Source organism: Grus americana, chromosome 12 (assembly GCF_028858705.1).
Source record: "Grus americana isolate bGruAme1 chromosome 12, bGruAme1.mat, whole genome shotgun sequence".
Lineage (NCBI taxonomy): Eukaryota > Metazoa > Chordata > Aves > Gruiformes > Gruidae > Grus > Grus americana.
Genome location: NC_072863.1, coordinates 1,386,654 through 1,414,585, shown reverse-complemented (window position 1 = coordinate 1,414,585; position 27,932 = coordinate 1,386,654). Strand labels below are relative to the sequence as shown.

The window sequence follows — 27,932 nt, the reverse complement described above, 5'->3', positions numbered from 1 at the left end:
AGCCGTTGCTTGCGACAAAGCAAAATTTGGGGGGGGAGGGAAAGTCTGGATGTGTGGTTAAGAGCTCAAAGAGCAGTGAGAGGGGTTTTGAAGGCGTACGCTTCGGGGGTTTATCCTCACCGCTCGTGCTGCCCCGGCCTCTCGGCTGGGAAACAGCCCTGCTTTTGGAGAAGAGAGGGAAGACGCTAATGGGGAAACGGAGGAGGAAAAATCAGGGAAATTGGAGGACAAAGGGTGAAATGTGTTTGTGTGCAGGCAGGAATGCGGCGGTTGTAGGGAGCACCCCAAAAGCCCCGCACAGCGCTGCCTCGGCGTGCGGCGAAGAGCCGCCTGCTTTGGCTGGTAGCTCTGTCTTGCTCGATTTTTCATGTCGGAGATCTGGAAAATGTTCCTGGGCTAATTCCCAGGCAGAAGCTGTGTGCTTCCGAAGCTTGGACTGAGCCTTCGTAGAAGAAATTCGGCTCGTAATTTTATCCTTAAAACAAATAAAGCAAACGTAGGCCTTCGTCTGAATTTTCTAGGATGAAGGAAGTGCCAACAGGATGTGGCGCTGGGATGTTCTCAGCTCCCTGGATTGCTTTATGGCCCCTCCCCTGCTTAAAAATCAGCTTGACCTGATCCCAGACGGCCGTGCCGTCAGCGCAGGGCTCGTGGACCGGTCGGTTTGCAGGCGTTGGCCAAGGAGGTGTGATAGGTCCTCCTGGTATGGAGATGAGGGATGGATAGGAGCCTTCTCCTCCCGCTCCGGCGTTGCGAGACATCTGCTTTACTTGTTTGTGGCTTCCTGTTTGGCATCTTCTGGGCAGGAGGGAGCTGGCAGGGGCTGGAGGAGGGAATTTGAGTCACTTGGGAGTCCTGTGCCAGAAAGCCTCTGACTCAGCCCAGCCGTGGAGAAACGAGTGTGGGATCCAGCTGCCTCTCGGGGTGGGAACCCGTGAGCGAGCGTGCAAGTGTTCACTTGCGCTGCGTGTCTACGGCCTGGCGCGGGGTGGGGAGGGAGGGGCAGGGGCTCCTTTGCATCCCCTGCTGCACGGCTCCCGGGATTGCGTCAGGGCTCCGGCCGTGGGTGGGGGAAGCCTTTATCGCTCCCGAGGCTTTGGAAGCGGCGTGCTGGCCGGGGGCCAGCTGACCTACTTGGTAGCGTTCAGGCGAAGCACGGCGTACCTGCCGGCAGCGCCGGGGATGGAGCCGGGCTCTGCCGTGCCGAGAGCACGGTGCAGCATCCCACCTGCACGGGCCCTTTAGGGGTTAAGTTTCCTGCTCTTTCGTCAGGCCTTCTTCCCGACTTTTACAAAACGTAATTGCTCCCTGCAAGCTTGCATGGCAAAGGTGCGGCCAGCGTACCGGCGGTGTCGGGGTCGGGGTGATCCCCCCCGCCACGGTGCTTCTCGGGGTGGAGGCAGAGCCGCAGCCGCGCGGGGAGCAGTGTGGGTGAAGGGGACCGTACCCCCGTCCCTTGCCTCCGCTCCTGGGGCTGGGCGAGGGTGGGTGCCGGGGTTGCCCCCTCCGTGCTGGCGGAGAGGTGCAGCTGTTTGTCCATCTGTCCTGTCCGTCCTTGCCGCTGCTACAGCTGGCACTGAGCTCCAGAGCCCTTGCCGAGGGCGTCGGGGTGTGCGTGGGCTCGGGCTCTGCCTGCCTCCTGCCAGCCCGGTCGGTGCGCAGGTCTGGGGCTCCTGCAGCCAGAGGCCTGGAGCCTGGGCTGCTCCGGCGCTGGTTTCAGCTCCCTGGCTTCTTGCTAAGACTTGTACCCGAGCCACGGAGCAGGTTGGGCTTGTGCGTTTGATCTTCCTTCCGTGGTGCCTGCAGCCTCAGCTGGTGCAGCTGGCTGGGGGGAGAGGGTGTCCTCATGGCCATGTCCCCCCCGCCCCGTCCCGCTACTGGGGTGGGATGGGGCAGGGACCGGCCGTGTCCGGGAGCGGAAGGGAAAGCCGCTGACGTGCAGCCTGCCGAAGCACGCGCTTCGGTTTTCGCCGTGCCCAAATTACGCGAGGGAGTTGCAGCAGAGATAACTTTGCCGGAACATCCATTCCCACCTTATCTTCCATCAAGAACACGTTAGGTTGCCTACATCAAAGTAGATGCTCTGCTGCTTCCCTCCTTGTTGCTCTAATCCTCTACTTCACGCTGAAGAAAAAAAAAAATATCAGAGCATTGCTCCACAATAATGAAATCTGAATGCTAATTATCAGCATATTGCCTTCCTTCCCTTCGCAATGCCCTGCCTTCCAGCCCCAAATAGCTTTCCTCCCTCCTTGCTCCTCTCCATCCGGTCCTCCCACGCTCCTGGGCACGCCGTTGAGCCTGGTTTGGTAGAAGTTGTCCTGCAGGATGCTTCCTTCCCTTCCATTTAAGGACAGGAATTCCTCGGGGAGCCGGGGCGTGGAAGGGATCCCTCCCCGCACCCCATTGTCAGGACTTCTCCCCATGTCTAATTATCGCCTGTCCCTGCAGGAAGCTCCTTGCCTGGCCGTCGGGCAGAGCCACGGCGTCTCCAGCCCGCCCGCTCTGCAGCCCTTTGTGGGAAGACTCCATTCCCCTTCGGGTGCCAGGCTGGGGTTTGGGAAGGGAGCTCACCCTCGTCGTGGCAGGAGGGCTGGGGAGTGGGGCTGGACCAAGCGAGCCCCTGGCTTTGGTGGTGGGAGCCTGCGCCGGCTCCTTGCACGTGCAGTGATGGTGAGGGAAGTGGAGAACTTGTTTTGGTGTGAAAAAACATCTTTGTGGAGAGAAAGCAGAGGAGTTTAAGCATGAAGTAAATGGTGTGAAAGCAGGGCTCTGCAGGGGGTGGGACGGGCTGGCGTGGCCCCCGCTGCCCTGCTCGAGCGTGTGGCTAACCTCTCGCCCTCCTCTCTTCCAGGTTCATGAGTGGGAAGGGGCTGGTCATCTACCCGGAGATTGGGGATAAACTGGACATTATCTGCCCCAAGGCGGAGCCGTCCAAGCCTTACGAGTACTACAAGCTGTACCTGGTGAAGAAGGACCAGGCAGATGCCTGCAGCACCGTCATGGACCCCAACGTGCTGGTGACGTGCAACCGGCCCGAGCAGGAGATCCGCTTCACCATCAAGTTTCAGGAGTTCAGCCCCAACTACATGGGCCTGGAGTTCAAGCGGCAGCAGGATTACTTCATCACATGTGAGTCGCCCTCCTCTTCCTCGCCGCCAGCCCCAGCTTGGGGGGGCCGTGGGGTCCTGGAGATTGTCACCAGGCGCTTGTTCGTGACTTGGCTGGTGCAAAGAGCTGACACGTACGGAAAATATTTCCCGCTGGATAGGAGAAGAGGGAGGAATGTGCTGCTGGCCGAGCGGGTCACCGGCCTGTATCTGGCTGCTCTGCTGTGCCTTGTGCCCCCTGCCCTGCCCCTGCCCGTGGGCCGGGAGCACGACCATGTCCCCCCGCTGGGGTCAGCCCTGGCACGGAGGGGCAACGCGTGCCTGGAGCTTATTTTTTGCCGCCACCTTCCTCCGAGGCTGGAGATGTTGCAGTGCATTTCTTGTAGGGCTTGCCGTGGGGAGCTCCCGGCGGGGCAGTCGGGAGCGGGAGGAACGGTGACCGAGGAGATGCTCGTCCTCCCCCCTGGGCGCCACCTCCGAGAGCAGCAGGGAGCTGCCAGTGGTGCCCAGTCCTTGCTGTGGTCTAAATGGCTGTAAAATTCTGCATACCGCCTTGTTCACGTTGTTTCTCGGTATAATACGACTTCACGGAGGGGTCCGTGCGTGCAGGGGACCGTTGCACAGGGATGTATCTGCTTGTGCTGGCTCCGCCGTGGATGGAGGGAGGACTCGGGGGAGCTCGGCCATGCCTTGGCAGCGCTGGGCTCGCTGATGCCCGCCGGCTCGCTCTTCTCCTCGACCTCGCTGTTTCCGCCTGGCTCGGCGCATCGCGTGTGAACCCGCGGCGGAGCAGCCGGCAAAGGGCACGGTGGCCGCGCACGGCTCGTCTCTCCCCTCGCCATCACGTGCCGCGGGGTCGACGGCGAGCGGCCCCGCACAGAGGTCAGCTGCCTGCGTGGGAGGCGAGCGCCGAGCTGCGGGAGCTGGTGCTTTCCAGTCGGTAAACAGTGTATTTTTAGCCTGAAATCTTTGCCCTCGGAGGGGGGTGGCGAGGATGTTGCAGGCAGCTGGGGGCAGGAGGTGCTCTGCAGTAGCGCGGTGCCGCGGTGATGCTGCCAGCCTGGATTTCCCTGGCGAGCCCTACCTGGGGCTGGAGCTGCCTGTCGTTTTGCTGCGGAATAGTTTGAGTAAACCTGGCACTGAGGAAACTGCCAGGATGGGCTCCGGCACGTCCCTTGTGTCCTTCGGCTGAGCACAGGGTGGCGGCGAAGGGGCTCGCCGGGGTTTCTGGTCACCTGCGCCCGTCACCGCGTGGCCGTAGGAGAGGTGACGGCGGGGAGGGCCTGGCACAACAACCCGCTCAGCCTGCTCGGCACGGCAGAGACCGCGGGCTGCGCAGGACTGAGTCACCGTTTGGCGGGGCCGGTCTCTCCCCAGAGCCACCGTCGCTCTGTCACCCTCGCTGGCCGATTCTGGGGCCGTCTGCCTGGTGTCACTTGGGGGGAGCACAGCTGGGGTCACCAGCTTCGCAGCCTTCAGGGGTGCAGGCGACCCTGGCTACAAGCCCAGGCGCCCCAGGGATGGGCTGGGGGTGCCAAGAGCCCCGGCACAGCTCCTCTGCAGGCTCCCATCTCCCTTGCCACGAATAACCACGGCTGTCTCGAGTCTGGGGGCTCTGGGACCCCCAAAGGTCAGCCCTGCTGCTGTCCCTCGGCTGCTGCGAGGCTTGATTCAACAGCGAGCTTTCCCTGCAGTGAGCAAGGAGGGGGGCTGAATGCACGGCCGTGAGTCTGCCTTTTGTATGTCAGGCAAACATCTTGAAGCACTCGGTCAGCGGCTCCTCTCTGCTCGAGGGTCAAGTTCAAGCACTGGCACAGTCATCAAGCTAATGAGGGCTGAAAGCGGGGTCCTGCCTCGTGCCCCACTGTTGCATCCCCTGGGACCCTCGGGCTGCAGAGAGCCCCCAGAGACAAATACGTTCCCCAGAGCGAGCTCAGGGGCCTGACGAAGCTCCAGGGAGGAGAAACGCGGGGGTCCCTCGCATTGCACTGCAGTCTGGCAGGAAGGTGCAGGCAGGGCAGGCAGAGGATTTACCAGGTTCTGAATTGCACAAGTTTTAAGGAGCTGCTTTGCATTTCACACGAAAGCTGTTGCTTAAGTTAAATCAACCGCCCGTAGCTTTCAGTGGCGTTCTCACAAGCGGCCGGCAGCGTGCTGCCGAGTACAAACGCTGCTCCCCAAAGGCCCCCCCGGCTTTGAGCCGGTGCCAGCTCCCCTCCGACGCTGCCAGCACACCTGGGTCACCATCGCTCCGGCTCGCTGCAGCTCCGACGGGATGCACGGCCGGGATTTTGCTGGCACAGCGCAGCTTGCGAAGTCCCGGCTGTGCGTCCCGTTGGAGGTTTGGCTGAGGCTTTTAAACTCACTGCATTTTTGCCCAATCTGGTTTTTATATGATTCTGCTACCAGCAATGGGAATCTTCTCCCATATCCAGAAGTATTCTCTGTATTTGTGATACAATCCCACTTTCATCCCAAAGCGGGGGATGTCCCCAGAGACTGCCATAAAATCCTATTTATCCTCTATTTCCCGATCCCAGTCTCCTGTTGCAGCATCTCGGAGCCTGTACAGGGCTGGGAGAAGGATGCGGTGAGCAGGGGATGCTCAGAGCATCCCTGTGAGGTCCCCTCCTTCTCCTCGGGGGGCCGGCAGTGCCCTCTGCCCCCTCCTTGGACCGTTTCTGACTTTAATTTCTCTTGACTCCTCTGCGCTTTGATGCGAGCCCCCTCGGCGCTGGGAGCGAGCGGCCGCTGCCAGCTGAACTTTGGCCCCTGGGTGGGCCGAGGATGCTCCTGTGATCTGGCTGTACCCTCTGCCGAGCAGCCCCAGGAGCTCTTTCTGCCAAGAAATAAAATAGCCAAAAAAACAAAGTCAAAAGTCTCCTGAGCAGACCACCCACATGTTGTCTTCCCCCCCCCTTTTTTTTCCTTTTCCCCTCCCCTCTCCCCAAGCTTTGCCTTGACACACAAAAGGGTTTGTTTTTTTTTTTTTTTCCCTTCCTTTTCATTTGCAGTCAGCCCTAAGCCGGGGGAAGCGATGCTGAAGCGGAGGGGAGCGGGGTGGCAGCGGGACGTGTGCCGCTTGCCCCCCCCCACTTTCCCCAGGCAGCTGGAAAAACTCATCGGCAGAGCCAGGGGGCTTCCCGGGGTCCCTCGCCATTCAGGGCTGCTCCCCCCCCTCGCCTTGGATACGCCAAGCCTTGTTTAGGGCCACTTTTATCACGGAGGGACACGGCCCCAGCCCTCGGCTTAGCGATGAAAAAGGCTTTTGAAAGCGAACGTAACCTCTCCCCATCCATCCTCTCCGAAGCCTTGCTCCGAGCCCCTCCGCGCCAGCCCCGGGCTTTCGTTAAAAGCATCTTTTCTCCCGGGGCTGGTGCCTCTTCCTAAGCCTTTTCATGAAGAACAAGGTGCAGGAGCCCCTGCCTGCAGGTCCGCACCAGAGACAGAGGCTCGGTGGAGGACATGGGGCACCGTCCCCGGGACAGGGCCCTCAGAGGGCTGGGCAGCTGGGAATTTGGGAATTGGGTGTTTTGGTCCATGGCAGACTTTGGGTTCAGGGCAGCTGGTGGTTTCTCCTGTCCTTGGTGTCCTGCAGCTGCCTCGCTGCCTGCCTTGGGTGTCTGGGTGGGAGTCTCCTGTCCCCGGCGTCCTGTCCCCTCGTGCAAAAGCATTGCACGCCGCGGGCAGACGGAGGGAAGCGTGCGGTGGTGGCTCTCCCGGGCGGTTCCTCCTGCCGTGCTGCGTGGGAGGTAGGAAGGTGAGGTCCAACAGGAATGAATACTTGCTTTCTGCCCCAAAAGAAAGTCCTGTGGGGGTTTCTCTGCCAAGAGCAAGGCCGTGGGCTGGCTCCTGGGAAGGTCGATGGAGGCTCCGGGGCAGCTTGTACTTGCAGACCTGTGTGGGGATGTGAGCGGTGCCGCCGTTCCCCAGGCTGGCGGTGAGGTTTGGGTCATTCACACTGTCCTCATCAAGGCAGAAGGTGCTTCTGGCTCATTAGCAGGCGTGTGGTTACGGCTCCCTCTGTCCCTGTGGAGCCGATTACTTGCGAATGGCTGCAATTGGAGAGAAGAATGTGTCTGAGTGCTTAAAAATAATCCAGCTGATTGCTTTTTGGTTTAGCAGGAGCAAAAGGCTATAGGAGGATGAAAGCTGAGGACTGTTCTGTGATGGTGGGGTGGGGGTCCTGCTTCGTGCCTGCGGGTCATCTGCCCCAGGTCTGAGCGCCTGACCGTACCCGCATTTCTCGTTAGCTTCAGTTTTGACCAATTTCTGGTGATTTTCTCTGCTTCCTTGGCTGTCCATGTCGTACTCAAGCAGCCTTCCCCCAGTCCCTGGTGTCTGTGCTCCTGGGATGCTCGTGGGCAGCTCCGGCCCCCCCCACGGCTTAGCCAGTCGTGCAGGTTCGGCTCTCTCCACCTCCCCTCCTAACTCACTCCAGCTCTTAATTGCGTTTGCTGCTACTCTTTGAACTTGCTCCAGTTTTACTATCTCTGGTAATGAGGTGCCGAGATAGAGATGCATTAATCCCGATGTCCCGGCAGCGTCCCGGCAGCGGGGCGGCGTGAGCAGGAGCTCCCGGCGCGGCTCCCCGCCATGCAGGAGCTCTGGATGTGACCCAGCGGTGCTGTGCCCTGCCTGCTGCCGGTGCCACCGTGCTTTGGCAGGCAGCTGCCTGGGGTGACGCGTTCTTCAGCCTAGCGCTTGCGTCATCCTCGGACGCATCGCAGTGGTCCCTGCAGCCCTTTCTGTGTTCGAGGGGGTGCAGGAGAGCGAAGACCCCCCCAGCAAAGCCGCGCTCCCCGGGCAGCTGGCTGCAGATGTGGTGGGCAGCGCCCTGGCCGAGCAGCCCTGCGGGGTTTTCCCGGATGGGATCTCCTGCCCGTCCCTCTGCCGCGTCCCCGGCTGCGGCGTCCCACCTCTCCTGTGAGCCTGTTGAAGGCAAGGAGACCTCGTTTGATGAAAATGCTAAAGTAAAAGCGAGGCCCCGGTAGATGTTTGCCCCATAAATCTAATACGTTTGCTGTTTATTGTTCGTCTTTAAGCCCTTCAATCCATTTTTGATGTAATAAGGTTCGTAATCCAATCTAACGCTTTTTGGCAGCAGGATTCAGTGAGACCAGATATATTACCCTGAGTGCTTCTTTAAACCCCTTGTCTTGCGTTTCTGTTTTTAGACGCAATTAGACTTAACCTGGCAATAATTATTTGTTGTAAACCATTGCTGCCTCTGCGACGTAGGCTTCGTCCCTGGGCCTTTCTGCGTCAGCGTTTTTCCATAGCTCGCGCTTCGGCGTGGAGAAGGGGATCACCTATATATTGCCAACTGCCAGGATCATCCTGCCTTTTTTTTCTTTTTTTTTTTTTTTTTTTTTTTGGGACACGTTGCCATACTTGTTTTTCTGGCTGTACTCCTCCAGCTTCCGAAATAGCTGCCATTGGTTTGGGAAGCCTTTAACCCATGCCAGCGTGTGTGAGAGCGAACGCGGAGCTGCTTGAGCTCCTTTCCGCAACCCTCGTATTTAATAATTTCCTCCCTGGTTCCTGCTGCCTGTCTCTGATGGGTGCTGTGCTGGAGGAGGGGGGGGGGACGGGGCGCAGCCCCCCCCGGGGCAGTTTGTCAGCCCGCCAGCTCTTTGCTGGCTTTCTTTCCTGATTGCATTTGAATGTGGCCACTTTCATGTGCTCCTCATCTTCTGTCCCACAACTTGTTTGGTGAAGATGAGTTGAAAGCAAAAGTGCCGTTTGATGCCGTGATGAGAGCTGTGAACTTCTGCTGATAAAAACCCAATTAACCGGCTTCCTCATTCTTCACCCAAATGGGCCGGTGCTCTGCCGATGTGCCTGCCGCGTCCCATCCCACCAGCTTGCGACATACCTGCGGCGACGCGGAAAGCCTGGGCGAAGCAAAGCCATCCTGGTGGCCTAACCATCCGGTTTTGGGGACTGGCTTTCCTCCTCCATCCCCGTCCCGCCGGGAGCTGGTGGCAGAGGGTGGATGAGACCCTCTCCCCGCGGGAGATGCTGCGTGGGAGCCGATGGGCTCGCACCGGAGACAAACGGGTCTCTAACGGTGTCCCACTCCCAACTTCAAAGCCCGGGCGCTGGACATGTCAAACCCAAATAATGGCCCTTAGACAACACGGGGTTCCTTGTCTTGGAGGCTTGTCTGAAGACCGTGACCAGAGTAAATGCGATTTTGTTGAGCCCTGTCCCTTAAGCCTCTGCCTCTTTTCTCTTCTCCTCCTCCCTCCTGACCTTTTCGGCTCAGCGCTGTCCCCGGACAGCCCCTGGCAGCTGATCTCATAGCTCAGCCTTTCACGGCCCTAATAGGGATGAAAAGCCCGATCAGAAAGGGCCAGTGTCCCGCACCCAGCCAGGAGGTAAATACCCAGCTCTTTGATCTGCTCCTGGGCCGGGGAGGGGGGGCCCTGCCTGCAACAAAGACCCTGGCCAGGGGTGACGGTGCCCGCTTAACTCTCTGGCTGCTGGGCAGCCCGGCCCCTGCCTGCGCCCGGTGGGCAGCTGCCTGCAGCTCTTGCCCGGCCAAGGGTTTTCCCTGCCGTGGGGAGCTGGGCGCCAGGCTGTGTCTGCCCAGGGAGTCGGGCTGCCTGCCCCTAAGGACGCCCTTCCCCAGGAGACACGATTTCCAAGAGCGTCTCTTTAACGCTGACACGACCTATTAGTAAAAAATAAAACGTGTTTAACTCCTCAGTGCTCCTGAAAAACAAGGTGACGTGCAACCTGGGCAATGGCAGCAAGGAGGTGACATCCAGCTGGCACCCGTGCATCGCCATCCCTCTGCGCCCATCCTCTTCCTCCCCTTCCAGCCCTGCTCCCCCGGCAGGTCTGCAGCAGCGGGGTGCCGGGACACCAGGGAATCTCCTGGAGCTGCCGGTGCGTGGACCCTGATGGACCCTGCTCTTCAGCGATGGTCACCTCCGAGGGCTTCCTCCGTAACTCTGGAACTAGAGATTAAAACTCGGCTCCTTTTGGACTAAACTTCCAGTAAGAGACTTGAAAGGCAGAAGAAGCCTTCGACTTGATGAAGAGTTGAAAAAAAACCCCAGCATACAGGAGCGGCTGGGAAGGGTGTGCGGCAGATAAGTGCAGGCAACGATTTCCTTGGCATATTCTTTTAACCGCTGCTTCATGGAGACCCTCTCCCCGGGCTTTTCCCCTGGGATCCCCGACTGCTTCTGTACCTACAGCGCTTTCTTGATGCCAGGGTACTGCGAAGAGGCTTGCAGGCACCACCGCAGCTCCAGCCTGGCGTGAAAGGCTGCGTGTTGTAGCTTCTGCCGCGAGCTGGGACGCTGGGCAATTGCCTGGGGCGTGCATGCGCGGCCATGGGTGCTGGGGTGTGCGATGGGTGCTGGACCAAGACTACGCTGGAGGCTCCAAAAAGCACTGCCACGCTTGGACCATGGGACGTGTGGGGCGCAGAGGGGTTGGGCGTTAATGAATCGCGATGCGCAGCCTTTCTCCATCTCTTTAATTTCTAATGATCTGTGTTTTGAACGTCTCTCGCCTGGGCTGGCTGTGCTGGGGAGGGCTGCCCAGGTTGCGTGCGGCACCTTTAGAAGCTTGCCTTTCTGGGGAGAATTGGTTTTATTCACCATTTGAAGTTTCTTTGCCCTAGGAATGATGGTTTTGCTGCTGCTGCTGTGTAATGACTGTGCTCTTTGATCCCGCCTGGCAGTGCGGAGCGGGTGTTAACACAGCTAATTGAGAGCCGGCTGCGGTGGGATGGCAGGGAGCAGGGGGGCGGCTGCTCACCCCTCTGCGTGGGGGTCGGCCCTGACTTGGGGGGCAGAGATCCTTCCTCCGTCCTTCACTCAGCAAGTGGGCAAGTCCTCGTCTGGATAGTCAGGGGCGTCTTCAGCTTATGTTGGAAATCTCCAAATCCTGTAACCTGGGGTGTTGCTGAAGACCATCAGGGCCGTGTGCTGGCACCCTCCTGGGGCAGGGGGCTGAGACCACCTCCCTGGGGTCCTGCTGGCCGCTGGCTCAGCAGCCGGTGGCCCCTGGCTGGGGCAGAACGGGTGCTGCCGTGCTTGCTGCGCGGGGAGCCGCGGGTGCTGCCGTGCAGAGGTGTCGGCAGGCTCCGGCGGCCGAGGGATGGAGCGCTGTGAGCTGAGGGTGATCGCGCTCCGAGCTGGGCTCCGGTCCCTGCGTGGGTGCAACACCGGTGGGTGCAAGGCAGCAGCGGCTGCTCCCCCGCTGCAGAAGCAGGGCTGACTCCTGTCCCGGCCGTGGGGTTATTTGCAACTCTGGGCCAGGAGTTGCACCAACGTAAACTTCCCCGCTGCCAGCAGATTCCTGATGCTTATGCAAAGTTTACCTTTAATTGCAGTGGGGTTTCCTCCTGGCTGTCCCACAGCACCCTGAGCTCTGCTCCCTCCCCGCTGCCCTGCACCTCCTCGGCTCCCCACACTCTCTCCCAGGCAGGAGATTTGCACATGAATCAGCCTCTCTGGCCCCCGATAACTTTGACTTTTCTCTGAGCCGCCTCCAGCCCGGCACTTGGGCAGCGATGGCTCCGCATCCCCGCATCCCTCCCTGCAGCATCTCGCGTGCGAGGAGGAGCTGGCGTGGGCATCGGGCTTGCCGGGGTGGGTGGCACTGTCCCCCTGCGAGTCCCTCTCCATCCTCTTCACAACAGATTTCTCAGTCAGAGTCGCAGATGTTTTGCTGCCTAACTGAAGAGATTTACACCCTGTTAAAGCGCAATAAGTGCTTTCCTCCTCTCCTGCTCCCAGCGGGGCCCACAAATGACTCTGGCAGAGCGTCAGGTGGAGAATTACATGGCACTTTTTTTCCTGACCTGTAACCAGCTGCTTGGGGCTACCGCAGAGGCTGCGAATAACCTTTCTCTTCCACCGATGCTCTCTTTTTTCGGAAGGGGGTGGATAGACCTGAAGGCAAAGGCTTTATTTGGTGCCCTGGTCCCCCCGAGCTGTGCGGGGAGCTCCCCGGGACGGGGACGCGGGGAGCTCGCGGGGCTCTTCTGCGCAGACGTCTCAGCAGCATTGGTGCAAAAGGGCTTGTGAGCAAGTAAGCAAGCGGTGGTCTTGCAAGCAAGGGGTGCTTTCTGGCCTTGATGAGGTTACCTGCAACGTAGCTGTGACTCTTCGTTATGATGCTAATTCGGATTGGTTATAATTTTTCCATCAGAAAGCTATTTTAATGGGAAATTAGGTTTTCACGTAAGCGTTGCTTGTGTTGAAGTGTCCTTTTCTGTGCAGTACTTCAGTGTTTGCCTGTTGTTGCCCCAGGAAGGCACCCTAGGCAGTCCCAAACCAGCGCTCAGGGCCGGGAGCGGTGCTGTGGCACGTGAGGATGAGTGTGGGTGCACAGTGTCCTCCCTTCTTGCGCCCTTAACCCGGCCGGCGCTGCTGGACCTGTGCTTTGGGAATGTAACTGCCGCTCTTTATAAGGGACGGAGCTCATTTAACACTTTCATTTATCTTTGTGGGGTCTGACCCTGGCCAGGAGGAGAAAACTCCATCCCAGCCAGACCCAGTGCTATCGTTTTCATTCCTATTTCCAGAAGCGTATTTGAACCTGGTGGTTTTCATTCTGGTGCGTTTGCTGGAGCAAGAAGCACGGGCTGGGATGTCCGAGTTCCCCGGGGCACGCGGCGAGCAGCCTGTCTTCTGCCGTCACCCCGGCTGTCCCCCGCTTGCCACGTGCGCGGGGAGGATGGAGGTGAAGCCCCAGGTTCCTCCTGGTGCAGGGAGAGGCATGTGTTTTTATATATAAAATCTATTTATTTAGCCAGGCAATTCCAGGGCTGGGTGCGTGGTGCTGGTGGGCGTTCGCATCCCCCTGCCCACCATCTACTTGGGTGCTCCAGGACTTCCCAGGAGGACTTAACACCTCGGAGAGCTGAAATCCCCTCCAAGCACCATGGCCGTGAACGAGACCTTTGTGTCAGCCAGGAACTGGGTTTGCCACGTGCCCCTCCAGCTTTGTGTCCCGCTCGGCTGTTTTCTAGTAAACGCCCATGTTTTTCTGAGCTGTTTGTGAGGCCGAGACGGTAAACCTGGAGGAGCAAAGAGGAGGATGCAGATAACGAACAGGGAGGGTGTTGCTTGTGAAGCTCTGGTTTGGATCTTAGGGTGCTTTGGAAGCTGGCAGGGCGGAGCGGGAAGGTCGTGGTGGTTGCTCCGAGGATCTCCATGTGTTTCCCACCCTGTGGCAACAGCCATCGCCGTGCACGGAGCAGCCTGGAGCGGAGTTTTTCCTGCCAGAAGGGTATTTTTTGGGTAACGAGCAGTAGGTGATGGTGGCAGCAGCCAGGCGGGCAGGCTGAGGCTCCTTGCCCGTGGTGGTCGTCTCCTGGTGCCCTCCGAGGCTGGGGAGGGGGCAGCCCCAGGGCACCCTCGGGGTTAGGGGTGCAGGGGCAACAGGCTGCTCGGCTCTTCCCTTTCCACAGCAGACTGGGAGGCTGGAGCTGCTCTTGAGCTGCCAGGAGGGTGTGTGAAACCTTAGCCTTGCACCTCCTGCAGCCGTTCAGGGACGGGACAGGGCTGGGCTGGCTTGCACACGCATTTCTGGGGCTTTAGGGCCCCTTCCCGGCGCAGCTGCCTCTGGGCTGGAAGGCTGCTGCCGGCCTCGCTGGCAGCGTGACAGCGTGGGGCTCGGCTCCCCCCGCGCAGCCCCTGCCCTTGCCCTGGCAGCCGACCCAGCGAATGCGCCGGAGCTGATGGAAAGGGCTTGGGGGTGATGTGTGCGGGGAGGGGGCGGCGGGCTCGCCTCCCTTCGGCAGGGTCCGGCAAGGAAATAATAGTAGTAGTAATAATAATATTAATAATAACGGCGATACCGTGAGCGCAGGCTGCAGCAGCACCCCTACCAATGCGGCAGCTCTGTGTAACGCCCTTTACTGAGGGTGCGTGAAGCAACTTGGAAGTCTTGCAGGAGAGAGAAGGTGGCGTGAGCTAGATTTTTATTTTAAATAGAGGCTGCTTGCGGATTCGTGCCAAGGGTCTGGTGGCACACCGGAGATGTGTGAGGGACCTCTTCAGGGCCACCCATAGGGGCTTCAGGGGCTTTCAGCCTGGCATGGGTGTCCTGACTGAGCTGTGGCTGATCTGAGCCCGTTCTACACCGGCTGCCCCTCAGCAGGGTCGGTCAGTGCCTTCCCACCGCCCCCTCTGCTCCAGCGGGACGGGGGGCAGGCTGTGGGGGTACGGCGGGACGGGGGGCAGGCTGTGGGGGTACCCCGAAGCCCTGGCAGTGAGCGACGGCGGTGCCGGTGGGATGCTGCTGCCTCCGCCTCGAGCTGCGCGATGGAAATGTGAATCTTGGACAGGTCTGGGGTCGTCCGGGCTGCATCCACGCAGCGCCTGGCTGGGTCTGGAGCGGGGCTGTGGCGCACAGATGGAAGAGTAATTAAGAACAATGAAAGGAAAGAGACTTGGATTCGCTACAGTCTCAGCACATTAATTGTGCTTTGGGGCCGAAATCATAACAGAGTCCTGCTAGAGGGAATCCAGAAGAGAAACCAAGCGTCTCACTCTGTCCAAAGCTGACCATTTAAGAGACCCTTGCCTTCATCTGCTGCCAGGTATTACTTCCAGAGTCTTCCCTCTGCCAAAACCCGGGTTCTCATTTGAAATATTTTTAGGGGAGGAAGAAAAGCTCCAGTGACACTCTGAGTGCTCGCGGTGGGGAAGCAGAGTGTGATGCACCAGGGACAGGTGGAGGTGGAAACGTGGGGTTCTTGGGGTTCTCCTGCCCGCAGAGGGGTCTGTCCCAGCCGGCCGGCCTCTCTCACCGGGCTGGGACTTGGTGTTTTGCTGGTCTGGTGCCCGAGGACCCGGGTGAGTTGTGCCAGCAAGTGGAGGTCCTGCCTGTGCTTCCATGCAGGCTTGAGCATCTCTTCCAAATTGACAAGCAATTACATGGTTAATGGTATCAATGTTAAATCCTCATCACTCAGCAGCCTCGGGCTTAATGCTTCATTAAGGCAAAGGCATCTAATAGCTCTCTGGGCTGAGAGCTGCCTTTTCTTTAAGGCCGAGTAGAAGTCATCTGTCCAGAGGCTGCTTTTGCTCTCCCGCTCCCTCAGCCAAAGTGTAAGTCGCTCCGAAATGGAAGGGGGGCAGGACAATGCTCCCGTGCACTCCGCCCGGCTGGGGCTGGCCGGATCAAGCCTTGCTGATGTGCTGGGGCTGCGTTGCCAAAGCGGTGTGTGAAAAGCACGGCTGAGGTGTGAGACCTGCCTTTTCCTGTTCCCCCGGGTATCCCCAGCTCCCTGCCCGTCCTCGCTCATCGTTTTCTAGCTCTGCCTCGTGCCACCGCCCCGCGCCCAGCTCTCCCAGGCTCAGGGCTGCCTCTCGCCTCTCCCTGCAGCCCACCGTTGTGCCTGCGTATTTAACCTTTTTCTCCCCTGCCTTACCTCACCTTTGTCGGCGATGGATTTTGGCCGCCGTCGATGATGGGTGGTGCCTCCACGAGCACAGCGGCGAGTATCGCAGGCGCTTTGGGCTCCCGTCTTGCTGCTCACCAGGTGCCTCCCGGATCGCCCGGCTCTGCTGGAGTGGTGCCTGCTCCTGTGGCCTTCTGCTGGTAAATCTGCCACTCTGAAAACCAGAAACAGCGGGAGGAGCAGCTCTCCGTCTCTGGGCTTTGCAGCGAAGCACGACGGAGCAGCTTGCAGTGCCGCCGTCAGTGGGGACCCCCCGGCCGCAGACCCCTGCCCGCCTCCGGACCTGCTTCTCAGAAACGCGTCTGTCTGTCCTCCGTGGTTACATAAAACTCGCCAGAAGTTGCGCTCTCTCTTTTAGCCATTTGGATGGGATTTTGACTTTTGGAAGCCCGGCCAGCTGTGTGGAACATCTTTCTTTGCTTTGGTTTGGCCCATTTTGGATCTATATAGAGCGTGGCAGCGTGTGTCCTTGTTTCAAGAGGCTGTACCGGAGACAATCACCATGGTTTTTACAAGTGTTTTACCCTTTTAGCTGCCCCCTTTTATGTTCCCTCAAATAGCTGCTTCATTTTTTTTCATGCAGTTCCCTTTCAAAGCCGCTTTCTCCCCTCATCGTTATGATGATCAGAAAAAGAAGAGGCTTCTTGAACAAAGTCCTGCGTGCGGCGCGGGAGGAAGGATGCTCAGCTGCCTCCCCTCCTCCGTCCCTGTGACTCCAGCTGGCATTCCTCTCTGCTGTTTGGATGTTTAATATTGTCGTTGTATCCGAATGCAACATCTCCGTAGCTATTTTGGAGGAAATTACGTCTCTGCGTGCTCTACCTTTGCAGGATCTCCTAGTTCCCCGCACTCAAGCCATACTCACTCTGTAAATTGTTTTGATACATTTGGGTTATTACCTTACAAATAAGACCTTACGAGGTCTCGCAGAGGCTGGTTTTTACCGACTGCTCTGTTTTCTCCTGCCCTGCTGTGTTGCAGCATGAACGGGTGAAGTCTATTCGAGATGGAGCAACCCGTGGCATGCTGCTGGGAAGCCTGGAACCGCTTCAGGGCCATGAGCTGGGATGTATTGGCTCGCTCCATCCCAAACCCAGTGCCTTTGGCCTGGGAGAACCGGGCTGCCCTGCCTTCTGCCGGAATTAGCTCCCTGCGATGTTTTTACGGGGAGCTTTCGCTCAGGCGTCTGACTTGGGTTCACGTTGGGAAGAGCTCGTGCAGGCTGCAGGGGGAGGTTTCTCCGCTTTCCCAGGCGTTTGCATCGGGATTTGTGCTGACGGTGCTCCTGTCAAAACGCCCACCAGCGAATCCCAGATGCGTGGATGTACGGCTCTGTCCAGGGAGCTGCTGGCAGCAAAACCCCTCTGCGGGAGAGGCTGTAACTCAGCCAACAGCCCCACGACTTTCTGATTAGTAAAACATTTGCTGGTGTTTCACACGAGAGCCTCGATTGCACAGAGACGTTTGGACAGAGCTGATGGACTTTGAGCCTTCATCCCAGCGTGATCCAGGCTTGCCTTCCAAAGTAGCCCAGCATCGAGTCCGGGCATCCTGAGGCTCCTGCGGCTGGAAAGGGAGCGCGGAAGGAAGAGAAAGACCTTGCTGCGTAACCCAGCCTCTTCCCATCACCTCCTCACTGACACCCAGCGGGGTCTGATGGATTCGTCCCCAACCGACGGGTTGCCCACCCTCCCCAAATCTGAGTTTTTGTGGGGTGGAGGCAGGAATTGGGCTGCACAGGCAACCTGAACCCTGGGGCTGAGTTTTGGTGTTGGGGCTCGGGGCAGATGTTGGCTGCGTTGTGCTGGCCAAGTCCTGCTTCGCTTCACTGCCTCGTCTCTGTAAAACCATCCCCGTAGCTTCGTGAACTCTCCACGCATCGGCCTTCCCTAAGCCCCGCTCGTGCCGTACGCCATCGCCACGCTCCTCCCGGGTTTTGTTGCTTCCCTGGTTGAATAAATCCCCGTGCCTGGATTTGGTGGAGCACTGGGATGATTTGCGTTTGCCGTGATGGTTGGAGGTGCCGGTTTGAGAACCGTCCCTGCTCGCCAGGGAGAGTGTGTTTAGCAGAATCTGCCATTTGGGTGCTTGATCCTGTAATCCTCTGGTTTGGGGTTGGGTTTTTTTTTTCCTCTCGTGTATCCCCCCTTGCCTCGAGCTGTCCCCGACGGGTGGGGGTCCTTTCCTGTGTGGTGGCAGTGGGAGACGTGTGGCTCCCTGTGCTCCCACAGGATTGAAAGGCTTAAAAATCTGTGCCGGCTAAAGCAAAAAGTTAATGTGAATTTAACTGACTTCTGCCCTGCAATTAAAGCCACTCAACCCCATTGGGGCTCTGAGTTTACATTCTTTACTGAGGCACAGTGTGTAATTATATATGTATAATTTAAACTGTGCATATGCATGTGTTCCTATTATACACCGAGGAGCAAAGGAAATTATCCAGGAATTAAAGGGGGAGGAGGGTGCAGGCGTGGAGAATGGCTCGCTTGTGTGGATGTGGCAGCGAGGGGAAGCTGGAGGGATCACGTCCTCACCACTGCAAACATCTTTGGAAGGTGCAGGAAACGAGAACTCGGTGTATTAAACGCTTGTGGTGGGCTCCGCACTGGGGCACGAAGGAGTGGCTGCAGCGGGGGGTCAGGAGCAAGCCCCCGCGTCGGGAGGTGCCGGGCTCCTGCCGGGTCCCTCGTGGGGCCCGGGGACAGTGGGGACCTGCCTGTCGGTGCCCTTCCAGCTCCGGGGAACCCCCCTCACGTTCCCTCTCTTTTCTTGCAGCCACTTCCAACGGGACGCTGGATGGCCTGGAGAACCGGGAAGGAGGGGTCTGCCAGACGCGCTCCATGAAGATTGTCATGAAAGTGGGGCAGGGTGAGTCCTCCTGCGCCTGGGTCTCCCAGCGCCAAAATGCCTTTGCCCAGCGAAACCTTGGCCCCCGAACCAGGGCCCCTGGGCTGCCATGCTGGGGGGGGTCTGGGGAAACTGAGACCGGGCCAGATGGTCCCCGGAGCCTGGGAGGCCTCCTGGGGTAGTTCAGCAGAATTTCATTTGTAGGCTCTTTTTTTTTCTCTTCTTTTCTTTTGCCAACACTCGCACACGTTTGGTGCGTTGGGATTAAAGTGGAGTGATTGTCCTGGGTTACCTCCTGGCCGGTGTCCCGGTGGGAAGCTAGCTCAGCGCGCGGGACCCGTGACCTGCGCAAGGTCATCGGCGGGGGTTGGCATGGACGGTGCCCCCGTGACTTGCCGGCCACCCGAGCTGGGGGTTTGAGCTGGGCAGGGGTCAGTGCTCGGGCCCAGCGTGGTCCTGGCAGCTTGCAGTGGCCCCTGCGCTGCGGGGACAGCCCAGGCGGATGGTGGGAGCGGGACACCGAGGGCATCGCCGTCGGCGGTGCTGTGGCACAGCGCGCTCTTCTCCTGGAGCGGGCTGCCCAAACCCTCCCGTCCCGAGCTGCGGGGTGCCTCCCAGCCCCGGCCGTGCCCCGGGCTCGCTTCGGCCCCCAACTCGGATGCACAGCTCCTGGTGGCTGCTTTTCATTATTATGTTTTCACTCTGGGGCCAATATTTATAATAAACAGAAGAAGCAGTGCTGCAGCCTTGGCAGGCTCCCTTCCCTTCCTGTTCCTCCCGCTGCCTGTGCAAGAAACTTGCCCCAACCCACACACGGGAGCTCAGCAAACATAAAATCGGGGGGGATTAGGGTGGGGAGGCGGCTTCCTACAAGCCCTGAAGCAGCTCCCATCGCTCCCGCACCTCCCTTGCGCTCCGTGGGGGGTGGCTGGCTGGGATTTTGGGGGCAGTTGTTCTTTAGGCAGGGCAGCGAGCTGCTGCTGAACAAGTTGAATCGAGGTTTCTCATCCACCCCTTCCCTCTCCTCCCCAGATCCGAACGCGGTGATTCCAGAGCAGCTGACGACGAGTCGGCCGAGCAAGGAGTCCGACAACACCGTGAAAATCGTCACGCAGAGCCCACGCAGCAAGATCCCAGCGGTGGAGGAGCCCGGCAAGCCAGGTGGGTTTTGCCAGGGACGCCCCAGGAGAGGGCTGGGGGCTCTGCCTGCCCGCGGGGCCGGAGCCTTGCAGGCAGAGCAGCTCCGAGCCGGGCTTGTTGCACAGATCCTGGGATCCTGGGTGCTCCAGAGCAGGGATGCAGATGGGTTTCCCGTAAGCGTTGTGTCCATCTCTGCCGTCCCGGCTGCTCGCAGCATCTCCTCGCCTCAGCCCTGCTCCTTCTGGCCCGGACCGCTCGGGGCCCGGCGCAGGCAGCCAGGCGCTGCTGCGGTGCGGAGCAGCTCGGGTTTGTTTTCCCAGCTCCGGTATGTCCTGGCAGGAGCTTTGCAGGGAAGTGCTGTTTCAGCACTCTCCTCCTCCTCCTCCTCCTCCTCGCTGCCCATCTGTTCCTCGCAGTACATCTGAGAGGGCTTGGAGGAGGTGAGGTCCTCGGGTTTTTGAGCTGAGCCAGTGTGAAAGCCCTTTGAAGGTGGTTTCCTGAGTTCCTGACCCTGCTGAGAGAAAAGTGAAATCAGATGAAGTGGGGAAGAGTTGCTCTTTTCTTCTCGCCCGGTTCGGCCAGCCAAGCGCTCTCCCCTCGGGGGGCTGGGGCTGCCCCAGCCCGGGGTCAGGAGGAGGTGGGGGGTCAGTAATCGGATATCTCGGAGCTCCAGGTATCGGAGCCCACTTTCACCAGTGTCCAGGTCTGCTGCGGAGAGCGAAGGCTCCCAGGGTTTGGACTGGTCGTCACCTGGACTGAGTAGTGCTCTGCTCCGTCGGCCGGGAGACGGAAAGGGAGGGCAGCAATGCGGGGCGGGAGAGAGGGTGCATGGTCCCTCCTCCGCAGATGCCCGGGGTTCCTGTCTGCTCTGCCCAGGGCCAGCTACGACGAAGGGCTCTCCCACCCCGCAGGGCGCAATCCGTGCACGGATGGAGCACGGAACCAGCTGCGCAGAGGGGGGGCGAGGCTGCCTGCCAGGGCCTGACACCCCCCTCCCTTGCCTTGCAGGCTCCGTCAACCAGGACGGCCAAGAGACCCAAGGTCCCAGCGATGGCTTCTTGAGCTCCAAGGTGGCCGTCTTCGCGGCGATCGGTGCCGGCTGCGTCATCTTCATCCTCATCATCATCTTCCTCGTCGTCCTCCTGATCAAGATCCGCAAGCGGCACCGGAAGCACACGCAGCAGCGAGCTGCAGCCTTGTCCCTCAGCACCTTGGCCAGCCCGAAATGCAGCGGGAACGCGGGCTCGGAGCCCAGCGACATCATCATCCCCTTACGGACTACAGAGAACAACTACTGCCCGCACTACGAGAAGGTGAGCGGGGACTACGGGCACCCCGTCTACATTGTCCAGGAGATGCCCCCCCAGAGCCCAGCCAACATTTACTACAAGGTGTGAGGAGCAGCCTGGGCAAGCCGCCGATGCAGGAGCACGGGAGCGCCGAGCGCGGGGGGCAGCCGCCCCCCGGGTCTCCCCACGGGCAGTCTGGCGCCAGGAGGGAGGAAGCGAAACGAACCCCACGGCACGGCGCGGGGAGCGCCAGGGTCCGGCACCGGAGAGCGGATGGCTCGCTCGCACGCTGATTCTCCCCTTTGTATTTAGTTTTGTAGTTCTCAGCTTTTGTAATCCCGAGACTCGAGGGTGAGCCTTCAGCATCCTCCTCTTCTTCTCCAGACTGCGGCTGGCCGGGGGGGCGGGCGCTGTGCCTTTCTATGCTCGCTCGGACACCGCCTGCAAACCCGGAGACTCCACCTCCCCTTTTTATTTTGGGATTTCCCTCTGTCACCCGTACGTCCTTGAGTGAAGTGTCCGTGCGCCTGGCGCCACGTCGGCCACCGCTTGGGTCCCGGAGCCTGGACCGATGCCGGGGCCGCGGCGAGGAGCCTCAGTCCGAGGAGGAGTGAGCAGCCGCGGGGGGAGGAGGAGGATGCTTTGCCTAGGTGCCAAGATGCAGACAACTGTGCAGGGAGGAAGCTGGCAAACCCGATTTACTACTACTACTATTATTATTATTATAATTATTTTAATTTTTTGTAACATTTTTATTTTTGTGAATTCCGGGCGGGACTCTGCCCCACCGCCCGCCGCCTTCGGGCACATGCCGTCGCCTCCTTCCAGCACGCCGTCCCGTCGGCCACGGGGCAGACCCTGCTGCTCCTGCCACTGCCCTTTTAAACTTTTGTGTTCGTAGCTGTTGACTCTTGTTTTAGTCTCTTTATAAAAAGAAAGAAAGAAAAAAAAAATATATCTATACCATGTCTCAAGCATTCAGTGCGCAAGAGTCCGGGTGCTCCTCCTGCCCCGCGCGGAGCAGCAGCCTCGGCCCGGCAGCTCTTCCTGGCACCCGAGGACATCCCACTGCAGAGAAAAGCTTTGGCTGAGGGGCTCCATTCGGCTGGGGCTGAGCCGGCTGGAAGCGAGGGGGGGCGGTGGGAGGGCAGGGGGTAGCTGCAGCCCCCGGTCCCGTCCCCCAGCCGGCGATGCTGCGGGTGGCTGTCCTTGGAAAGGAAAACTGGAAAACAAACGTTCCCGACCCGCAGCCTGTGCCGGGGGCAGCTGGGGGTGTCAGGATGAGGCCGGCACTGGGGCCGGCTGTAGTGCTGGGCTCGGCTTGGTTGGGTGCTGAGCCGAAGGCTTCTCCACCCGCCTGGTTTAGCAGGAGAACCCGGTGCCGCTCTGCGGGAGCTGCCTTTGGGCCCCGGCCCCAGCAGTGCCTGCCCCTGCCCGGGCTCCTGGCGCAGGAGCATCACCCGACCGTCCGCCTCCCGGGGCAGCAGCCCGGGCTCGCTCTGCCCCTGCCTTGCCCGTCTTCTGCCCGAAACTGGAAGGGGCTGAGCCCTGGGCTCTTCTGGTGGGACCATTCCCAGCTTCCCCTTCCCAGGAGGACCCGCCAGCACCGCAGCTGATGCCGGTGAGCGCAGCGGGGCTGGCGGTGCCCTGCCACCCGCCTGTCCTCGGGCCGTCCTAGCCTGGGGGCTGGTGGCCGCCCCCTCCTTCCTCGCTTTCTTTTCCTTCCAGAAGTAGCTGCTTTTGCTCAGGGAGCAAGCGCGGGGCAGGCGGTGCCGCTCCCCCGGGGCGGCTCGCCACACTGCCGGGCGGAGGGTTTGCGGTGGCACGGGGCTGCCTGGTCTGATTTGTCCTTGCCTGTCCCCAGGGCCCCGAACCCCGCGTTAGGAAGTGCCCAAAGAGCGAGAGAGCTGCTCTGCACAAGTGCCTTGGCGAGGAGCGGGCAGGGGCGGCAGGAGGGGCAGAGCAGGGGACGGTGTCGGGCGAAAGCTGGTGGCGCTGCCGGGGCAGGATGCTGCACTCGGGGTTTGGCTTCAGTCCTGAGCATCCCTTGGCGTTGCGATGTTTGGTTTGGGTTTTTTTTTTTTTTTTTTGAAGGTGGGAGAAAGCAGGAGCTTGGGCTGGAGCGGAGCAGGCTGCCCCAGCTCTCCTCCCACTTTGGCATCCCGAGGTGAGGACGGCTTCAGGGCCCTAAACCGCTCGCCACGCTCCGGAGAGAAGAGCCGCAGCGGGTGCTCCCCCTTGCCCGGCCCTTCTCCCTGCTCCCCCAGCCCCCAGCACTGCGCCCCCCCTCTGTGTAGCACCTTTCGGGCCCCTCGCCTCCACGGCATCCGTGCCAGCATCGCCCACGCTGGAGCCACCCCAGCACTGCGGGACCCCCCCGTTCTGCACTGGGGGACGGGGTCTGCTCTTGGAAATGACAGAAAATTGTGTCTTAAAGAAAATCCCCCTTTGCTTCCCCTCTTCCGTCGGCAAAATCGCGACCCGCAGTTCCCAAAGCGAGCGGAGCCGCAGCTGGGCGGTGGTGGTGGCGGTGGAGGATGCTTTATCCGTGGCCGGGGAGCAGCGGCTGGCGTGGAGGAGGCGGCTGGGGGATGATTTAGTTTTGGTTTGGTTTTGGAGGAGAAGGGAAGGAGCCTGGCCACGAGTTGTACCAAAAGCAGTCTGACGGCGCGGGGTGGCTTCCCACGGTGGCTCTTCGCGGTGGCTGTCCCCAGCCGAGCCGTGGTCAGCGGCCCCCGGCGGCTCCGCTCCTGTTGGTGGGGGGCAGCTGAGAAACCTTGTAAATATGTGAAGAAAGGGTGAAATCTGAACTCTTGGTTTTTGCTGAGCACCTCGGTCTGCTGGGTCCTGAAAACGGAGTGTGTCCCTTCGGTTCTTTTCATGGAAAGCATTGAAGTTTGGTTGGTTTCTTCTTTTTTTTTTTTTTTTTGGTTTTTGTTTTGTTTTGTTTTTTCTGTTTTGTTTGTGTAAATACTAGTCTTTTTTGGAAGAAATAATGTAAAGATGTTTTGTATAAACTCTGAATTATTTTCTGGTTGCTTTTTCTTAGAAAAACAAATGAGAACTAAAAAAAAAAAAAAAAAGAAATTTTAACCACAAGAACGGGTGTAAAACATTGTCATACTGCGCTCAGCCCCGGAGCAGCCCTGCGGGGCTGTGCTGGTGTGCGGGCGCTGCTGGGCAGAACGGCTGTTGGGGGGCTCGGTCCCTCTGGGGGGGCCGGGCCGGGGGGCCGTGCCCTCGATATAATGCAGGATGTGCCGGCCCCCAAGCAGAGAGCGAGGCCGGGAGCCCCGGCTCTGCCCCGGTGCGGCTGGTCGTGCCCCTTGCCGCCGGCACAGCCCCGGCGCTCGCGGCAGAGCCGGACCTGGCTCCTTCCCGCCCTGGGTCCGGGCAGCGCTTTCAGCCCCGTCCTGAGCCCGGGCAAGAGACTTGGTAACACAAGGTGAACTAAAGGAGCATCAAATTTATCTCCTTTTTTTGTCTTTAACCAAAAAACCTGAACCTCGGGATGTGTAACTCAGCGCAGCATCCTGAGATCCCGATTTCCAGACCTGCGGAGCTGCTGCTCTTGCAGATCCTTTTCCCAGCTGTCCCGGTTTGCCCGTTGCCGCCTGCAAGCACGCCGTAGCCCGATCTCTGCTTGGTGCCCGGGCCGGGGGGCGGCTCGCTCCTCTTCAGCAGCGCCCATGTGTTGTACAGGGCAGCGCCAAGGGTCCCTCCCTCGGGGAGGTGGCCGTGCCCACCACCGGCATGCCCGGCACGTCCCCGGGGGGCAGCCGGGAGGCGGGTGGGAGCTCCTTGGAGTCCGGTTGCTCCAGGAGCCGGGCAGTTGCCTGTGAGTCTGCATTATATCAGCAGAGGGTCGGGGAGGGGGGGGGGGGCTGCTGCTGCAGCCTCTGCTGCCCTGGGGGGGTTTGGAGGTGCTGGAGCAGGGCCGGTCCTCCTTCCCTCCCGGCTGCGCCGCGCACCAGCACACCCGCACCGCGCGCTCCCACATTTCAGAGCTGTGACCACGTCTACATCCCACGGCATCGCATCCGCGCCCTCGCCGCGGTCCCGCGTCCCAAGGGGGGAAGTTCCCCATGTTCCCGGGTGGCCCCACGTTGCACGATCAACCAGCCGCGGGGCTGCAGCCCCGACCCTGCGCCCGGCTGCCTTTGAGGCGGTGCCGGCACCGCTGGAGCATCTGGGCTGCCAGATTTTCCCTGTCCATCCTCCACCGCCCTTAGCCGGGAGGTGAATTCGGACTTGGAGCCTGGATGCGCCGGTCCCGCTGCCGGTGCAGGGACGTGGGATGGGGGCTTCGGCCAGGGGCCGGGAATTGCCGCTGGCGAGCAGCAGGAGGGGTTTGGGCACCGCACAGCTTGGCGGTGCAGGGGACGCCGGGGCTTCGGCCGTGGCACGGAGGGAACGAGGACCCTCTGTGCCAGCACCTCCTCGGGGTGGGGGGGCACGTCCCGGAGTGGGGCTCAGCAATCCCGCGCTGGTTGATCGTCCTCGGCTCCCGTGGGGCTGCGTCGGTGCGCGGGGCTCCGGCGGTGCCGGATGCCAGGGTCCTGTCGGCCGCGCTCCCCAGCGCCGCAGACTTTTGTTTCTTCGTGTCATGTTCCTCTTTTTGATTCCTTTCGCCTTCTCCCCAGCTCTCCCGCCCAGTAGCATATCATCGGCATCGGTAACCAGCTCTGTGGCATCTGAACTCCATGGAGCCGTGATGGAACCTGATATATTGTTAAATAAAAGGGTTTTTTTCCTATGGAAACCCGGCTGTCTCCTGTGTGCTTTTTTGCTGCCCCAGGTTGTCTTTTGAAATCGCAGCCTGGTCTGAAGAGATCTGGGACAAGTTAGCTCGTGCAAGTCATCGCTGGCTTTTCCCGCTGGTGTTGGAGGGAGGTGTTGGGTTTGGTTTGGTGAGCTTTGAAAATTGGGGGATTTTTGTCTAATGCTTGCAGCATCTCGCGCGGCCCCAGTGACTCGATGGACTTGGGGTTGGATACAGAGGGATACGGATGGATAATGGCTGGACTCAGTGCTCTTAAAGGTCTTTTCCACCCTAAAAGATCCTATGATTCTATAGAACCCCGAGGTGAACACCCACCTGCCTTGCTCCCAAGAGCAGAGCTGTGGGGACGGCCCCCGGGCTCGTGGCATGCCGGGTAGCCCCCGGACGTGGGAGGTGGGATGTGGGCTGGGGAGGGAGCAGGAGGATGGGGAAGGGGTCGTCTCCTGGCCAGGCTGGGCTCCATCCCTGCAGATCCCAGGGCAGGGGAGGCTGGGGCACCACGGCCTCGCTGGTCTCCAGCCCAGGGCACGAGGAAGGTTCTCGGTGACCTGCTGGTAGGAACGAGCCTCCTCCACAAACAGGGCGAGGAAAACCAGGGTGCACCGGGGTGCCGGAGGAGGGGAGCAAGGCCAGCATCCTCTACCTTGCCCAGCAGCTGCTCTAGGAGAGGACGGAGGAGTCGAAGCTCTGCCTGCCTGGTGTAAACCACATCTGCATCAATCCGGGCTGCCCCGTCTGGGGTTGTGGATGCTGCATTACATGGTTGCTGCGGGGATGCGTGGAGGGATGGGTCGGGTTTATGGGGTCTCGGAGGAAAAATGAAGCCGAGGCACCAAGAGAGAGTGGAGAATGAACTTCTTCTTGGCCAACGTGTGAGGGGTGAGAGACGAGGTGGGCCAAGGAGATGAAACGGAGCAGGCTGGTTCACAGCCCGAGCCGCAGGGACCGTGCCAGGACGTCTGCAGGAGCGAGCAGCGGCTGCTTGGGATCGGGGTCAGGGTGGGGGGAGCGGGCCTTTGGGTGTGACAGGCGTGCTTATATGTGGTTTGCTGGTTTGAAAATCCTTCTTCTCTGCGTGCTTTGATCCCGGTGTGAATTAAATAATGCTTTTAATTTTAAACAGCTTCGCTGGTCCCTGATGCCCAAAGGGTAAAACTGTAAGTGCCAAACTTGCTCGGACCTGCCAGAGAAGGAGAAAAGCACTTTACCGGGTTCCTGTAACCCAGCACCCGGCCGGGGAGCAGGAGCGCTGCAGGTTCCTCCCGGCTGCGGGGCTGCTCCGGGCGGGCACCCGCTGACTGGTGGGACAGTCCCCGTGGGACCCGCGGGATCTCCCCCCGTGTCCCTACCCTCGTGTGTCCCCAGGCTGCTGCAGAGGGGGTCCCGTGGGGCATGGCTGCAACGGAGCTGCATCATCCCTGCTGCGCGGGGCTCGGGGCAGCCGCCCCGCTCTCCTCCTGCTTGCACCCCGACACGAGGGGTGCGAAAGCACCCGGGCTGGGAAGGGCTCTGCTCGGCAGCGTCCTCGCCCCTGGCTGTGTTGGGGAGCATCGAGCCACAGGTGCCAGCGCCCATGGGGACACGGGAGCTGAGGGCATGCGTGCAAGCGTGCACAACTCTGCTCCCAAGGGCCGGCTGGTAGCGAGGGGGATCGGCAGGACCTCACCCGGGAGCCTCCAGATCTGGAAAGTTCATTAAAGCTGCAAAGCTGCTGATGATTTTGGACATCCATCAGAACTGGCTAAGTTATTTTAATTATTTAACATAAAGGAGCTGTCTGTCAAGTTTATTAACTCGCCCTTGGCCGGATCCCACTCGGGTCTGAAGTGGCTGCCAGGTCAGCAGAGTGTTTGCGGTGGCGGGATGCTGGGGCGCACCACGGCCCCGGTGCAGGAGCTGGCCCGCCGTGCAGCATGGCAAGGGTGGCACCCCACGTTTGCTCACTCTGCTCCGTGAAGGGGGAGCCCGTATGGGAAGCACCTGTAGAGCCTGGCTGAACGAAGGGAAGCTCACCCCGCCTGGGCGGCGGGTGACCAGGGAGTAACAGCTCGATCTGCAGCACTGCCAGCTCCGGTTTGAGATGGGGCTCAGCTGGAGACGGGGCCTGAGGCCCCCCCAGCCGGGCTGTCGTGGGGTTCGGGCACAGCCCTGGCACGGGGAGCGCAGAGCGGGGGCACCCTGGGCAGGCACAGACCGTGCGGCCCCCGGGATGCCCAGGGCTCCGGCCGCGGCTGCCAGAGGTGCCATCGGATGCAGGAGGTGCGTGCTCGGGGCGCAGCTCCCTGCGCTGGGGCTGCAGCATCACCTCTCACGCCACGCACCTC

At 60.3% G+C, this 27,932-nt stretch overlaps 1 protein-coding gene across 1 annotated transcript in view; it reads left to right on the top strand.

Moving 5' to 3' along the window:
- The window catches only part of EFNB1 (ephrin B1), a 53,495-nt gene extending 27,908 nt beyond the window's left edge, over positions 1-25,587 (top strand). The window contains exons 2-5 of the mRNA XM_054839752.1: positions 2,855-3,132; positions 18,325-18,417; positions 19,429-19,557; positions 20,545-25,587. Coding sequence (XP_054695727.1) covers positions 2,855-3,132; positions 18,325-18,417; positions 19,429-19,557; positions 20,545-20,933 — 889 coding nt within the window. The 3' untranslated portion in view covers positions 20,934-25,587. The remainder of the gene's footprint in view (positions 1-2,854; positions 3,133-18,324; positions 18,418-19,428; positions 19,558-20,544) is intronic.
- The last annotated feature ends 2,345 nt before the right edge of the window (positions 25,588-27,932 follow it).